General features: G+C 36.4%; 3 protein-coding genes across 4 annotated transcripts; 2 read left to right on the top strand and 1 right to left on the bottom strand.

Annotated features, from left to right (window-relative positions):
* Nucleotides 1-417: 417 nt before the first annotated feature.
* On the top strand, nucleotides 418-3,086 carry LOC145239439 (large ribosomal subunit protein uL10-like). The gene is made up of 8 exons (XM_080102762.1): nucleotides 418-513; nucleotides 710-809; nucleotides 1,153-1,328; nucleotides 1,477-1,564; nucleotides 1,807-1,953; nucleotides 2,187-2,295; nucleotides 2,378-2,595; nucleotides 2,817-3,086. The coding sequence occupies exons 2-8, from the start codon at nucleotides 756-758 to the stop codon at nucleotides 2,958-2,960; spliced, it is 936 nt and encodes a 311-aa protein (XP_079958888.1). The 5' UTR covers nucleotides 418-513; nucleotides 710-755; the 3' UTR covers nucleotides 2,961-3,086.
* Nucleotides 3,087-4,317: 1,231 nt separating this feature from the next.
* LOC145239449 (nuclear nucleic acid-binding protein C1D-like) lies at nucleotides 4,318-5,455 on the bottom strand. The gene is made up of 4 exons (XM_080102772.1): nucleotides 5,203-5,455; nucleotides 5,066-5,132; nucleotides 4,885-4,995; nucleotides 4,318-4,792 (listed from the first exon to the last, which is right to left on the bottom strand). Exons 1-4 carry the CDS (start codon nucleotides 5,326-5,328, stop codon nucleotides 4,578-4,580), a joined length of 519 nt encoding a protein of 172 aa, XP_079958898.1. The 5' UTR covers nucleotides 5,329-5,455; the 3' UTR covers nucleotides 4,318-4,577.
* A 269-nt stretch (nucleotides 5,456-5,724) lies between these two features.
* Nucleotides 5,725-13,175, top strand: LOC145225064 (spastin-like). Of its 2 annotated transcripts, none has more exons than XM_080091715.1 (13): nucleotides 5,725-5,963; nucleotides 6,047-6,168; nucleotides 7,703-7,873; nucleotides 8,591-8,665; nucleotides 8,778-8,905; nucleotides 9,116-9,243; nucleotides 9,475-9,578; nucleotides 9,642-9,778; nucleotides 10,070-10,145; nucleotides 10,549-10,720; nucleotides 11,309-11,502; nucleotides 11,817-11,857; nucleotides 12,147-12,240. In XM_080091715.1, exons 1-13 carry the CDS (start codon nucleotides 5,878-5,880, stop codon nucleotides 12,225-12,227), a joined length of 1,515 nt encoding a protein of 504 aa, XP_079947841.1. In that variant the 5' UTR covers nucleotides 5,725-5,877; the 3' UTR covers nucleotides 12,228-12,240. The 2 variants fall into 2 exon arrangements, with proteins under 2 accessions (XP_079947841.1, XP_079947835.1); XM_080091709.1 differs by lacking the exon at nucleotides 12,147-12,240 and adding an exon at nucleotides 12,247-13,175 and having other exon boundaries at nucleotides 5,726-5,963.
* The last annotated feature ends 2,742 nt before the right edge of the window (nucleotides 13,176-15,917 follow it).

Genomic DNA, 15,917 nt, shown 5'->3' with positions numbered 1-15,917 from the left:
CGAATGTTTTCTTGAAACAAGTTTGAACCCCTGTTACAGTGGTGGGATTCAATTTTTTTGTCAGCCGGTTCTATCACAAAAGTCATATTTTTCAGCCGGTTCTGTTACAAAAAGTCCATTGACAGTAACCAGTAATGCTAACCGGTTCGCTGATCTCATAAAATTTCGGAGCTAAAAAGTTGCACTGCGACTATTTATTTTACACGTGTGGAAGGCATGGCGCAATGCGCACCGAAATGAAACTAGGCGGGTCCCGCGAAAATATTGCTAGAATGATTGTTGTTAACCTGTCCTATAGTGTTCGTATGGGTAGTTCTTTAGGAGTTTTAAACAGAATTTAAATGACGTATTGTACATTACAAACACCCTAGGCCTAGAAATTCAGGCTTGTACCGGTACCGGTATTCGGACGAAATAATATTGAAAGACAAAAACATGAATCGATGTCAATTTGAAAGCATAAAACACGTTGAGCGAAAAATAATCGTTCTTTTGTGTCTTCCATACTCCAAGGTAGGTCGTGAGTTATATCCTTTTTAATCTGTCTTTCACACACGTTACGAACTTTAATACATGCGTGCAGTCCTTTAATTACTTTGGATTGTTTCTTTTTATTTAAAACCTAATTAAAAACAGTTACATTTAGGTTGATATAATGGTTTCGAAGCGAAGCGTTTTTGTGTGTTTAATTATTCTCCTTTTATTTCAGTTACAACGTCTTTAAACCTAGTTTGGTAATCCTTACGCACTTCGAGATGCCTAGGGAAGACAGGAAAACTTGGAAGGCTCAATACTTTATTAAAATAGTGGTAAGTGGGAAATACATTGTTTGTCAATATCAAATCTTTGAAATCCTAATACAAACCCCTTATACCGTGGAACTTTATGCAATGTTAATGTTCTACCATGTCGAGGGGTAAAAGCAAATATTATTCTGATCTAAAACTCATGTTCACTTGTGTGAATGATGAATCCTGTCTGTCAGAACAGTTATTTGGTTTGAAATTTTTTGAGTTAGAAAATTATCGATGTACTAGTTTCTATTAGCAGTACACCTGTAGTAAGCTTGTGGTTAGATTAAACATCAACTAACAGTAACATTCTTTTATCAGTTGCCAAAACTTATATTGAGGTATGCTTGTTTGGTTGCAGGAACTTTTGGATGAATATCCAAAGTGCCTGATTGTCGGGGCAGACAATGTGAGCTCAAAGCAGATGCAACAGATCCGTGCGTCAATGAGAGACAAAGCTGTGATCTTGATGGGCAAGAACACCATGATGAGGAAGGCCATTAAGGGTCACTTGAACAACAATCCTGATTTGGAAAAGTGTGTGCACTGTGTGCTTTAACATGATAAAAGTAATACTGTGATAACACATTTGTGGAGACTAGCTTATTTTGCTCTTTTGAGCTGAAAGAATAAAACCTAGCCCTATGCATGCAACTTTTTTGACTTGTAAAATACTGTTGTTAAGGTTGCTTCCCCACATCAAAGGTAACATTGGGTTGGTCTTTACCAAGGAAGATCTGATCGAAGTTCGTGACCTTTTGCTTGCAAACAAGGTTAGTATTTTGTAACCTTTTACAGTATGCTACACTCAGGTTATGATGATGTTCAACTGCACAGATGTAACCCACATCGCACCAGCCGCTAGAAATAGCAGAACCCACTGGTGTGTGGACTGGCATATGATATCAAAATGTTCATAGAACTGTCTGAGCCTAAAGCATTTAAGTTTGTTCTGTTCTAAAGAAATATCGTGTTGCACTCAGGTTTAAAGTTAACTACCGTTGTTTTTAAATAGGTTGCAGCTCCTGCTAAAGCTAATGCAATTGCTCCCAATGATGTTATCGTCCCTGCCCAAAACACCGGGCTTGGGCCTGAGAAGACTTCTTTCTTCCAGGCTTTGGCTATTCCAACCAAGATTTCTAGAGGAACCATTGAAATCATTGTATGTTGAAGGCTTGTTTTGAAACAATTTCTGTATTCATTTTTCTAATTGCTGAAACCGCTGATATCGGGTTTAGCATTCGCAAAGATGATAAAGTACTGTAAATGATTACCAAGCCACGCTTAGATGGGTTTTAAGTGTGGAAGTTCATTGTACAACATTTTTTTTAATTTAATTATCTTTCTATTTCTATTCACAACCATATGTTTTCTAAAAAAGCTGATTTTTTTTAGAGCAATGTTCATCTGATCAAACCAGGTGACAAGGTCGGTGCATCTGATGCTACTCTTCTGAACATGTTGAAGATCTATCCATTCTCATATGGATTGGAACTGGAACAAGGTAAGCTTGCAACTATTTTGTTTTGACCAGCTTCATAAAAACAGTGAATCTCATTAAACAAAAAAAATCTCCATTACAACAGTTTACGATTCCGGAACCTGCTTCAGCCCAGAAATCCTAGACATCACAGATGATGACATCCGCAAGAAGTTCTTGGATGGTGTAAGAAATGTGGCTTCAGTTTGTCTCAGCATCGGCTATCCAACTGTTGCTTCTGTGCCTCATTCCATCATTAATGGTTTCAAGAACCTATTGGCGGTTGCTGCTGAAACGGAAATTACTTTCCCTGAAGCTGAAAAGGTAATAAAGTGAATATAATTGCGGTGTTTAATTTATTAACCTCTTTTACCGTGGCACCTTCTGCTTTGTGGAGGTCCTACCATGTCGAGGGGTGAGAGCGAATATGAATCTGATCTAAAACTCATGTTCACTTGTGTGAATGATGAATCCTGTCTGTCTGAACATTACCATTACAGCATAATAATGCTTACATAAAACTTTAATAACTGGTATTCTTTCAGATGAAAGCTTACCTTGCCGATCCCTCTGCATTTGCAAGTGCAGCACCAGTTGCTGCTGCGGAGGAAACCAAAGAGGAAGAAAAACCGAAAGAGGAATCTGAGGAAGAGTCTGATGATGACATGGGTTTTGGTCTCTTTGACTAATTGGTCTTTGTTGATGTCAAAGCCACATCAGTCGCTGGCTACCCCTACTGAGCAGAAAAGGGGCATGCAAGGTATCCTCGTAAGGTGGGGATATCGAACCCAATACAAATCGAAAACCCATGCAAATCATTTCGTGTTTTACAAGAAGTTGGCAGGCCGGATAGATTATTACTACATGGTAGCCTGGGGTCAAGCTGTAGAGTTTGTAAAAGCAGTGGCACTGAATAATGCATCTCTGTGTATTACCACAGGGTAACATCGTTTTGATGAAGTGAAAAAAAAGGAATAACTGTTAGGTCAATGGTACGAAGCATTAAAGCGGGGGGTACAACATGCAGGGTGAAATTATACTCTATTTAGGCATATTTGTGAAGAATGTGTAACAAGTTACTTTGTTATATATCTAGAATGGTTAGTTTTGTCCTACTTACAATACTGTTTTCATGCATGCATTCAACACCCAAGTTATAAATGCACTGAGTTTAATTACTATTATTACAATTTTATTTACTTCCCACGGCCATTGTAGACAGGGGGTACGAGAAAATTTAATGAAATCTCAAAGGGTACGAGCGCAAAAAAGGTTGTGGTTCTTAACCGGTGGGTGGGAAATTTGATGTTTTCAGAGGGAAATTATGTAAGTCAGGTAAACAAACTCTGGCCCGAGGGTCGAACCCGGCTTTGAATTAATCGTTGAAAGTTACTTTCCTAACATTTTTCCGCAACAGCATGTTAGATTAGTTTCAGGAAGGCTTACAAGACACATACAAATCCAAAGTCCATTTGTTACATCACAGACAAGACTAAAAGTATCAATGACTTTGCTATTGTGCATGAATCAAAGCCTTTCCTTTGTTGATTGTGATGCAGTAAATGACTATTGCCAGCAGAGGAAACTCTTTAATATATCCAAAAAACTTTAATCTCTCACAGAAGCACTATTTAAATTGCACAAGATTGCAGTATACCTTTGGAGTTGAAGATCAAATCGCTTCACGAAATTATTTCGATAAAGAATAACTTTTTTGATAACATAAGGCACAAAACATCAGAATAAAAATAACAGAGGGGGAAATTCGAAGTTGGTGGTTGACTTTAGTGGGAAACCACACCAAAAAGGTTAAGAACCACTGGACTAAGTGTTAGTAGTTAACGACATCTGGTCTCTGATACCCTTTTGGGAATCATATGTTAAACCATGAAGTATTTAGTATTACTCTGCTGAAGCCATGGTTTGGAAGTAAGTCATAGGCTTGGTCATCACATTGTTGGCTTACACTGCCTGTTTACTTCGGAACAAAATCTTTTGTAACAATTCCCTGTGGCAAGTGTAACCTTGCAGATTTTAATTCACACATAACAGGTTTATTTATTTGATGACACAACTTTTTTTTCCACAAATAATAAATTCATCACAAACATTATTATAGCAAAGGCACTAATGCTGGGACTTTTTATTTAAAGAACCACCATTACACTGTACTTTTCAATTTGAAATGTCCTGCATTAGTCGTAAACAAAAAATGCTTTTGGAATCTCAGACCTAAAACTGAACAGTCCTCATCGGCTAATGGCACTTGCAATACAATTCTTAAACAATGTAGTTACTTTTGGTTGTCACGAGTCTAATTTCCTCTTTTTCTTCTTTTTGTCATGATTAAACTTCTTTGATCTTTTATGCTTCTTTGGTGTTTTAGATTTGGTTTCTTTCAATGGATTAGGTTGTAACTCTTCACTTGAAGGGTTAATGGTTTCTTTAGTTTTAGATTCATTTTGTTCAAACATTGCACTCCGGACAAAACGTTTTGCAGCTTCCTTAGCAAGTTTGGGAGCTAAAAACAATGCAACATTAACTTAACGAAGCAGTAACTCAAAAAAGTCACCTTGTGTTTGAAAAAGATTACTGCTCGACAAACATATTTACCATATTTCCTCTCCTCAATGTCTTTTATTTTGGTCATGTATGTTTTTATCCTTTCCAGTTCTTGCTTGACAGGGTGTAGTTTGGGATTAACTCCTTGTGTAAGAAGAAAACCTTTAAAAAAATTGAAACCCTAAATGAACCATACTTCCATTTTTATAAATCGAAAAACCAAAATTTGTACCCCAAAACATTGAATTCACTGCATATGCAGTTACCAAATCCAACTTTGCTACATCCAAAGACGGCAACTGTAACAAAACAATATGACTAGGTAACATCATGACAACACAACCCACGCAAAAAAATTCAAGAAGGTACCTTTCTAACAATTTCGCTTCGTTCCGTTTCCAGCAAGGGCGTCATTACTGTCATCACATTGCGCAAAGATGAATCGAATGACTTAAATACATCATTTAGTTCCTCGGGATAGTCATCTTCACTCATGTTAGGTTTTTTATTGGCAAGACGGCTTAGAGTTTACTTTTATCTAATTACAAAAGGGCAAAAAAAATAAGAATCAAGCAGCGTGGGACCACAAAAGTAAAATAGTCCTCCCCTCGCTTGCTTATGCTCTCTGCAACGGGAATTATAAAACAGACTATAGTCAACCTTTTGAAACCACTAACCAAAAATATTTACGTTTTGGAAGTTAGTTTAAACATAAACCACTAATTTACTTATATTTGAATGTAACTTAGTTAAGATTAATTTAATCAACCGCTTTGGCACATTTTGATCTTCAAGCTTATTACTCTGATTATGTCACGTGACAAGTCTTTCTGTGAACATTTCTCGAAATGAAAACAAACCGAACAGTCTCATGATAATGATTAATGACGCCAGGTTTAATTGAGCAATTCTTTCGCCATTAGGTATAGGTTGTGTTTTCAAAGTGCACTATAACATAGATACAATAGTACATATAGCAGGCACCGTTACGTGTTTTTCCAGTATTCTGAAATACTTTGAAGTCAAGTTAACTTTGGATATGGAATGTTTTGGTTTTTGAGCATCATTCTCAATCCACTTCTTTCAATATTTCCAGTAGTTATTATTGCTGTATACTTTTATCTGTTCAGGTGTGTTTTAGAATCTTTTACATCTTAACTGTGACTGTGGTATGTCACAAATTACTATGTCTAAAAAAACATATTCTTTACAGTTATCAAAAGAAAGAAATCAAAGTGATGGCTGCATTATCATTACTGGAAAGAGTAAAAAAGCATCATAAGCAGGCATTTGAGTACATCTCCGAAGCTTTAAAAATTGATGAAGATGAAAATGGTAATTTTGTTTTTACTTCAAAGCTTAAAATTCACATTCTGTTCTAATGTATCTAGGACTGCATTGGTTGCAGTTTTTCAAACCTGATGCAGCAAACAATACATGCATATGAGCAAAATAAATTTTCCGAATTGTTTGTTCAAAGATTTTTAACTCTGATCTGGAGCAGAAAAGTACCTGTAAACAGTAAATACAATTTGAATGTTGTAGCCTAACTGGAAGTACTTCCTGACCACTGTGCCAACCCGTAAATACTATGTATATACCAGTCTGCAGAACATGGTAGTTCCCGACGAGATCTTGTGCGTGCAGGACCTACATGTCGCGCGTGCACGACCCGAAAGTTTGCGTGCAAGACCAATTTCAGCAGGCACAAAGCAAGTAAAAGAGGTCAAGACAGGGTTCCCGCGGGTATGGAAAACCTGGAAAGGTTATGGAATTTAAATTGGTATTTTCAAGGCCTGGAAAAGTTTTGAAAAAAGCCAACTTTTCCAAAAGTCCTTGTAAAAGTATGGAATTTGGCGCCTGAAAATGCCAGATAGAGATAGAAATTTTAAATTACGTAACGTTTGTATATTTGTTGCAAGTATGGTAAAATGGCTACATATATCAAAGTCTTTTTTCTAGTTTTACTATGGGAATTGCTCGATTTTTTCGATTAAGGTTGTGGAATTTCGGGGTTTTTTTCTTGAAAAGTTTTGGAAAAGTCATGGAATTTATAAACAAAAATTGCGCGGGAACCCTGTCAAGATAGCCCAATTAAATGCCTTTGGTGCAAACTTTTCGCGTGCAAACCCCAAAACTTGCCGTGCAAAATTTTTTTTTCAAAAAAAAAAAATCGCACGTACAGCTGCCACACTCTGCAGACTGGTGTATATATGTGACAACTATGGGTGGGCTGCAAAATACTGAATGGTCGATGTGGGCGACCAGTCTGCAGAGTATGGCAGCTGACTGCATGGTTTTTTTTTTAAATTACCCTTCTTTTTTACACAGGAAAATTGATAAAATATTGCATGCTGCTATTTATTACTTGCGTTGTACCCAGTATAATAGGTCTTGCACTTGAGACATAGTGGTCCTGCATGTCCGAGCTAGATTTCATCTGGAACTGCAATATTCTGCATACTAGGATCTGTTGTGTCAGACAATTATTTAAAATTGAACAAGCAATTATACAGACAGGGTTAGGGTAAAAGTATAACGTTTATTTAAATGTTTTGTTGTTGTACAAACCTGTTCACAATCATAATAGCTGTAACTGTAAATATTTTTACAGAATTGTTCTATTGAAAGTCCTAAATGCTGCACTATTGATTTGCAGACAGAAAACATCATTAAGTAGTATAGCACAGATCGAACACAGTAGTACTTGCAGGCTGGTCACAGTCCAGGGGTATTTACAGGCACCCTCGATTTTTTGTTGAAATAAAGTTTGCTATTTTGGTTAAAAACCCAGCGAACATGTTTTTAATCTGTACAAAACATTTCTTAAACCCACTGTTTAATTTGTGATTTTGATATTTATTTTCAGGCAACAAAGATGTAGCTATGATATGGTACACAAATGGAGTGGATGAATTACAAAAAGGAATTTCTATTGAGACATTTGGAGCATCTTTGGAAGACAAGGAAAAGATTCTTCGACTGCAAACAAAAATGAAAGCCAACCTACAGAAGTGTCAAGATAGATTAGTTTTTCTTGGTTAGTGTTAATTCTTTCATTAACATGTTTTCGAGGCAGGGTGGTATTAATAGAGTCATGGTCGTGATAAGTCAATGGCTTTAGAAGGAGTAGGAGATAGCTGCTATAGTTAAATATCTGGAAATAGCAGTTTCCCTTCATTATTGCGAAACCATAAATGGGTTCTAATCTCAAGACATACATTTTTTGTCAATTTTCAAAGAGAAATGTTTTTGTTCAAAAGAAAAATGAGTGTTTTAATTGGGGTGCACTGCAAAGTTGTTGTCAATTTTTTTTAATCTGGCTATTAATATATATATATATATATATATATGTACCAAAAACAACCTGGGGGAGGCATGGTACTATGGGGAGTCAGACTCTGCAGTCCTCTTCAAGTTGAGGGCACAAACTTTAGACATTTTACACTTAAGCTATGCTTACAGTTATTTGTAAACATTAACTTTCAAAAACATTTTTTTGTATTTTACAATAATATTATAAATTGTGTTTTTATTTATAACAAAAATTTGCAATAATAAAAACAAGAACAAAATTAGTTGTGACACATTTTGAAAAGTGTAATGGTCCTATAAAGGTCAAATAAAAAAGTTTTTTCGTTTTTGAATTGCATATTAAAACCACTTTAATATCGCACATTACTGTAGTTGAAATTCATTTCAATAGGTTGTAAAAAATTATTTCTGCAGTATGTGTAATAATTTGTTTCATTAAAAGCTAACCCTGAGAGTTCAACAAAAACAAGATTGAAGTCAGCTCCTGCACGGTCACTAAGCGAGACTTCCGGTGTAGGTAAGATTATGTAGTTTTTACAACATGATTAAAAATTGTTGAATGTTATAGTTTTTGCTTATTTCTTTGTTTTTTCTTATGTGGATACCATTATCTTTATTTTCTGTTAAAGGTTCTAAAGGTGCTGGGACCAAACCAGCCGCAAAACCAGTGCGTCCACCATGGAATCATGGAGCAGCAGGGGCAACAACACCTCCAATATCATCCAGATCTAACCATTCAAAATATCAACCTAAAAGGGTACTGATTTTTTATTGGTTTGTTCTGAACCTGATGTGTTTGTTGTAATTGCATGGATTTGCTACCTTGTTGCTACTTCCAATATAAACATCTAGTTGCCAACTTTGTCATTAATATTGGTCAAGGATCTATCTTTATGTCAAGGATCTATCTTAATTTTCTTAAAAGCAGTGTTTAAATTAGAATAACAACAGCTTGATTTTTTTCCAGTCCAACAGTCTAAAAGAGAAACATAATGGAAGCAACAACAATCCAACAGCTAGTAAAACTAGAAAAAATCTGAAATCTGTTTCTGGTGATATGGCAAACAAGATTATGGATACTGCTGTTGAACCAGGGTTGGTTTGAATTTTATTTGTTCTATTTATGAATCAGAAATGAACTCATAAAAAACAGTTTAGATGAAAATTAGATTTTGACACATGCTTTTATTAACAAATAGTGGTATTATAATACAGATAAATTTGATCCTTATATATTTTCTTGAAGGTTGCAGTTTAGGTTGGATGACAAACATGAAAGCCTAAAAACATCAAATCAGTATTTTTCAATGTAGAAATTGTATTTAGGATGCATTCCATTAAGCTTTCGGACATTGTTGGACAAGAAGCAGCTAAAGAAGCACTCCAAGACACTGTCATCAGGCCAGCAATAAGACCGGATCTGTATTCAGGTACCCTACATTTTTTCATAACAGTAAATGTTGATACATCTTTCAATAAATTTTGTTATGTAGGTCTTCGATCTCCAGCCAAAGGTCTTCTTTTATTTGGACCACCAGGAAATGGAAAGACATTTCTTGCTAAAGCTGTCGCATCTGAAGCCAAATCTGTTTTCTTTAACATCAGCGCTGCAACTCTTACATCAAAATGGGTGGGTCACATGAAACCTTATTGTAATGAATAAATGAATGTTAAAGCACCAAGTCAACAAATGATAAGTAAGTTGCAGACAATACACACTGTTTTAGCCTGTCAGTTCGGTGTTACAAAACATAGCCGTTTTCTAACAGTAACAGCTGTAGCAGGTAGAAAAGCCATGTCTTGACCAATTTGTTTGATGTGACTTTATAGGTTAAAACAGTGTGCACTGGCTGCAGCTTACTTATAATAAATGAATGCTTTTGCAACTTTCCCTCTTGTCATATTTATAAAATGATTTTAGGTGGGTGAAGGAGAGAAAATGGTGAAAGCTTTATTTGCTGTAGCAAGAGAAGTTCAACCCAGCATCATCTTTATAGGTATGTTTTCACTGCTGATGTTTTGGTTGGGATGTTGGCGGTATTGGACACAGGCAAGGTATTTTCTTTGGCTTTGCTCTCTCCGAGGCTTCACATTTGATTTCTTAAATGTTTTTTAATTAGCAAATTGGAAAGAACAAATTGTTAGTACGCTTTTAGTCAACAATGGGCATAAAAATGACGAATAAATGCCCAGAATGTGACGTCAAAAACGGAAATATGAGGGTCAATTTATTTTTTTTCCTCTCACACGGTGCCGGCTTATTGCCACAGGATGTTTTTAAATTCTGTTTGACAATATTTCGAAAAATGATGCAGCTTCCCTGCATACCTGGACCTTTGAACTAACGTATATTATACATCAACGGATCTGATAAGATTCTCACAGTGTATGTTTTAACAGACGAACTAGACTCGTTACTTCGCACGCGGCAGGAGAACGACAACGACGCACAGCGAAGACTGCAGACGGAATTCCTCCTGCAATTTGACGGTGTTGGCACAGATCAGAACGAGCGAATTCTTGTGATGGGCGCCACCAACCGACCGCACGAACTGGACGATGCTGCCCTCAGGTGGCGCTTTTTCCTTAACTGACAAAAATACACATTGTCGAACTTGACCGAAAGACGCGACGGGCCTGACCCGTAAACAGACATAAAAGCCTTAATAGGGATTTGTCCGCTGGAGCTTACTGGTTTCGAACCCCGTGCGAAAAAAGAATAAAACGACCCTTTTTATTGTGTCTTAATCGTTAAAGTCGTGTTCAACAATGATATTGTGGTCCAATCCAATATAGTTGTTAGTTTGTAACTTGTCAGACCTGCATCCTGCGTCGATAAATCCGGTACTTGAAGTTTTGACCCAGTGAGCTTATACTGGCACAAAAAAATCTTTTCTTTCAAACTGATAACCACGCATCACTAACGACCATAAACAATAACATACATATTTTCTTCGGATTATTCAGGTTAAATTTGTTTACATAGAAGTTATTCATAACGTTTTTGAGCTCATTTATTTCGAACAATTCTTAATTCTACACGAAATTGTGGAAATAATACAACCTCCCTGTAGGGCCTGGTTTCAAACTGCGAGCAAACAGGCACATGACCATTGTGTTAACATGTTAAAACTTATCACAAACTTCGATCATTCTTCAGACGATTTCCCAAGCGTATTTATGTTCGGTTACCCGACGCCGAAACCCGGGCTGAATTGCTGAACAAGTTGCTTGCCAAACACGATTCCCCTCTCAGCAAGCATGAACTCGCCAAACTTTCGAGTATGTGCGAGAATTACTCGTTCAGCGACCTCACAGCACTTGCGAAGGACGCTGCCCTCGGTCCCATACGAGGTTGGTTTCTCTTATATCTCAATAACTTGACATACCTTTTAAAGTTATTAAAAAGGTGGAAGTTCTACAATAACAAGATAAATCCCAGAATATCATATTTAAGTGAATTTTAATTATTGGTGTGCTTTACGCTATAACCATAAGGAATTTAATTTAATCTAAACGTATCAGCATTACGGTGCACATTTAATGATGGAGTTACAATATTGGTTGATAAGTTTTTTTCTACATTTAAAATAACATGCGGGTATTTCGAACCTTTTAGATGCTACTCGTCTGTTGTTACTTGTTCTAGCATTTTTTTAACTTTTCAGAACTTCCACCGGAATTGTTCGAAACAATTGACGCAAAAAAGGTGAGAATTAAAACCGCTGATCAACAAAAAGTGTTTGCGTAAGAAAGATTAAAGGAAGATTATCATTATATTTCGTTATATAAGTACTTTTGAGTTTCGACAAAATCTCTGGTTGCAAAAGTTATTTTGAGAGTTTACCTCTTCGCATGCTTAGAAAGGCTGAAAAACATTTCTTATCCTGATGATTTTGTATTCTGTTCTTCCTAATTACAAAACCCTAAATCAGTACATTTTCATCCTTGATTTACAGTTTGTCAAACAAATATGTTTTTTATTGGTGTATAAACAGTTCTGTCAACCGAGAAGTAAAAAGACATGCGAACACAAAAGACTCAACACTCAAGTCAACCACGGCATTATATCATGTTAAATCAACAAAATCTTTTCAGATGCGGAAAATTCGTTTTGATGATTTTCTGCAATCAGTTAAGCGCATCCGACCAAGCGTTTCGCATGACTTGATGCGCACGTACGAGCGTTGGAACAATGAACATGGGCAGACGACGTGAAATGTGATATGACCAACGAAAAACAACTTTAATTTATCCTATCGCATTTTCAACTGCCACTGTTTGTTCCAACTTTGTTTATTACGGTTAAACTCTTGGTATTTATGAACATAATCATGATCGACTTTCCACTGCATTGATATTAAATTCGTCCGCGCAGTTTTGTAGTTATTTTGACCTAGTATGTTAATTAATCAATCCCACGGTTATAAACCCATATAGGCTGAAATGTTTATTCTTGTTTGTACGAAATAACTAGATATACAATGTTCAAATATTTTTTCTTCTGTGGCAGATTTATTTTTTTTGCTTGTTGTAATCGGCACGAGATGTTGGATGTTCTTGACCGTTTTCCGAATTCCAGTAATCACAATGAGTTCAAAAACTTCTACCTTTCATAGTATAAACTGCAAATTTGCGCTTGTTTCGATTTAACGCAACACGTACTAGCCGATTTTCGGCAAAACGCAAATTCTGCCCTTAGACCAGCGGTTCATAAACTGGGGTCCGCCATGCGATTTTAGAGGGACCGCGAAGAGCTTAAATCTTTTCTACAATCATAAGTAATATTAACTTGCAACTGTATAAACAAAAATATGGACAGATGAATGAGTATGCTGTAACAAAAAGTGGTCCTTTACTTCTTTTTTCAAGCGACAAAACAGGCATTTTTTTAGAAATTCATAAAAGAAGCAATTATTCACACAAATTTAATTATTTGTTTAGTTTTGTTAGTGACATAAAAATTGCTCTTGACATATTCCTACGGATGAGGTGGTTTTACGAAATTAAACTAAATTCGTCCCGCATGTGTTGTGGAAATACTTCCGATAGGAGAAGTAATAACTTTTAGTTGGTAACTTCACAGTTTTGTTTTGCCAAATGCCAAGGTATTTTTAGTTTTATAAATATATTTAGATTGGGCCGCGAGTACTCGAAAAAGTTGCGAAGACACCGTTATGACAAAAATTTAAAGAAGTTTGAGAACCGCTGCCTTATACAAATGACAGATTGTTTATTTTGGGTTAATACTAAAACAGTCGCAATGTCGAGATTAAACACTGTCGTCGAAACGGCATCAATCGTAAAGATGAAGAAGATACAACTGGTGTTTTTGTTTTGTTCCAAGAACCCGAAATTGTTTTGACAGCTCACGCCAAAGTGGTTTTGACTGGTGATGTACCGAATCGGCAAAATTTCGATTCGGCCGAAACCGAATGTTCGGCGGTTTTGCCGAATAAATTCGGCCGAATCAACCGAATCATTTATGACGTCACGCAAAGTCGTAACCTACACGTTTGACATGAAAACAGAAGTTTATCTACCAGGCAATTAGTGCAGAATGGTTGTGTTTCGTCCTTATTTTCGTTCTGTGGGGTTTAACATCGCCGCAAGCATGATTGCCAACCCGACAATGAATACTGATTTTTTTGTCTGCAGTGGGAAAAGTGTCAGTATGTTAAAAAATATAATGATAGACGTGACTTCCGTTGGTACTAAGCAGAAATGACACGTTTAACGCTTTAAATGGGTGTTCGTAAAAGATTCGGTTTCGGCCGGATCGCAACAAATTATTCGGCCGAAACCGAATCTCTGCAAAAGTGGCCGATTCGGCCGAATAAATTCGGCAAACCGAATATTCGGTACATCTCTAGTTTTGACGCATTGGTGATCGCAATCAAGCGAATTCGCCTGATGGGCCGTCGAACCTACTTCGTTTCAGGAAATTTTGTCATTAGAGTCAATATTTTATGTACCTTTTTATACCTGGAAAAACTGTTTGCGGTTTGTTAAGACCAGTCTCAAAGTAGGCACCCACGAGGTTGTGATAATTTTGGGCTATTTTTTCTCCAAGGCTGAAAAGGTTCAGTTTAACGTGGTCTGATGACTTTATTTTGGGCACACAGTCAACAAGTTTTACGCTCTTGCTGCCGAAAATAAACGTCTTCAATTCACTAACCTCATCATTTCAAAACAGTTGTAATGTTAGATGTTGTGATGACAAGATGTTGCCAGTTATTACGGTTGGAGCATGGGGGTTCCAACCAAGAAGAATGTTTTGCATCATGAGTCAGCCAAGGTTTGGTAAACAATTGTAAAATTAGAATTTGCATCATGAATCAGCTAAAATCTGCACTTGCCCAGGCTTAGTTAACATTTAACACTTGTAAAAATAGAAAATACCTTTGTGCCCAAAACCCTCCATTTTTGTAATACTTCTTAACTGTTTATGACTTCACGATTAACATTGCTGCTTTCACAAAATAAATCGTGACGTCATAAACAGTTGCGCGTCGTTTATGCACACAGAGCTTACGAAAACCGGGACGGACATGTCTGATAACTGTGCTTGGCCTGTAATGTACCTTTCTAACCCCAAAACACTTTTAGTTACGTAGGTCAGGTCATATATTTTATGACACGTGAAAATGTGCTGTCACATACCTAAATGTATATCTGTGGCCTCAGATTGTACACCCTGGATTTTAAAGCTATAGTCAAAAGCAACATTACTACAAACACAATATTCGCAGGTGCCTATGTGCAAGTAATTTTCTTGACCATTTTAGATATTGTAACTTTAGAAGTGCGGAATGGCAGTGCTGAATTAGGATTAACACAACCAGTCGAGATTTGTTTGCCAATTAACATTTTTTTCGGGTAACCTTGCGGTACGATCATTACCAAACAGGCTGAATACCAGGTAACAAACTAACGATATGCAGCCCATCCTCAAACAGATGACAGAATTCTCTTTTAATGTATTAGTTTATCGAAAACATGACTAACAAATCAATTCCTGGCTGAAAACAAAAATATATTCCGTAGACATAGTAAATGACCGAGTTAAAAGTTGACAAGTACATGCTGGTTTTATGTTAAAATTTGTTTCCAACGAGGTTTCTGCTGAAAATTCCACAACAAGCTATCTTTGAGTCAAACACCTTGCAAAGGTTACTGCACTTACATGACGTATTATTTTTAACAAGTGTTGGTACTGTGGTGACGTATGTTTGCAGTAAAACCATTTGTGGAAAATCCAGTAGATTTTATTGACAGAATGTTGTTGGTGACTTCAGCGACAAAAGGAAAATTTACCCATTTTTTATTACCCAACTTTAAATACAAAGGAAATACGTTGCTAACTTGATGATTCAGAGGACTTGTTTTGATCGCTGAGTAACCGACTAAGATTTAAAAAAAAAAAAAAAAAAACAGAACGACGGCTTTTTGTATTTTTCCGCGCACGTAGGAGTTGAATGTTTACTTAACCGTGACGAACATTGGGGTATTTCCATCTGACAAAATGTGGATGTTTCTTTGTTTTTCAGCCTCGCTTTCTGTTGTTGACTTTCGCCATTGTTCCGTTTTCTGTGTGATCTTTGGCCTGTGTCAATACTTTATTATTCTTTTAAAATCAAAATACTGTTTCGCCTTTTTAACAAAAGTGAAATATTGCTCTAACACTCATTATTTTAACCTATAACACCACTTGGATTTGAAGTTACAACTATTGCCTTTTTTGTTATGATGCTTATCATTGGTTTTTC

This window comes from Phallusia mammillata, chromosome 1, assembly GCF_965637545.1.
Source record: "Phallusia mammillata chromosome 1, kaPhaMamm4.hap1.1, whole genome shotgun sequence".
Taxonomy (NCBI): Eukaryota; Metazoa; Chordata; class Ascidiacea; order Phlebobranchia; family Ascidiidae; genus Phallusia; species Phallusia mammillata.
The sequence above is the reverse complement of the archived record's forward strand: the minus strand, read 5'-3'. Positions and strand labels throughout refer to the sequence as shown.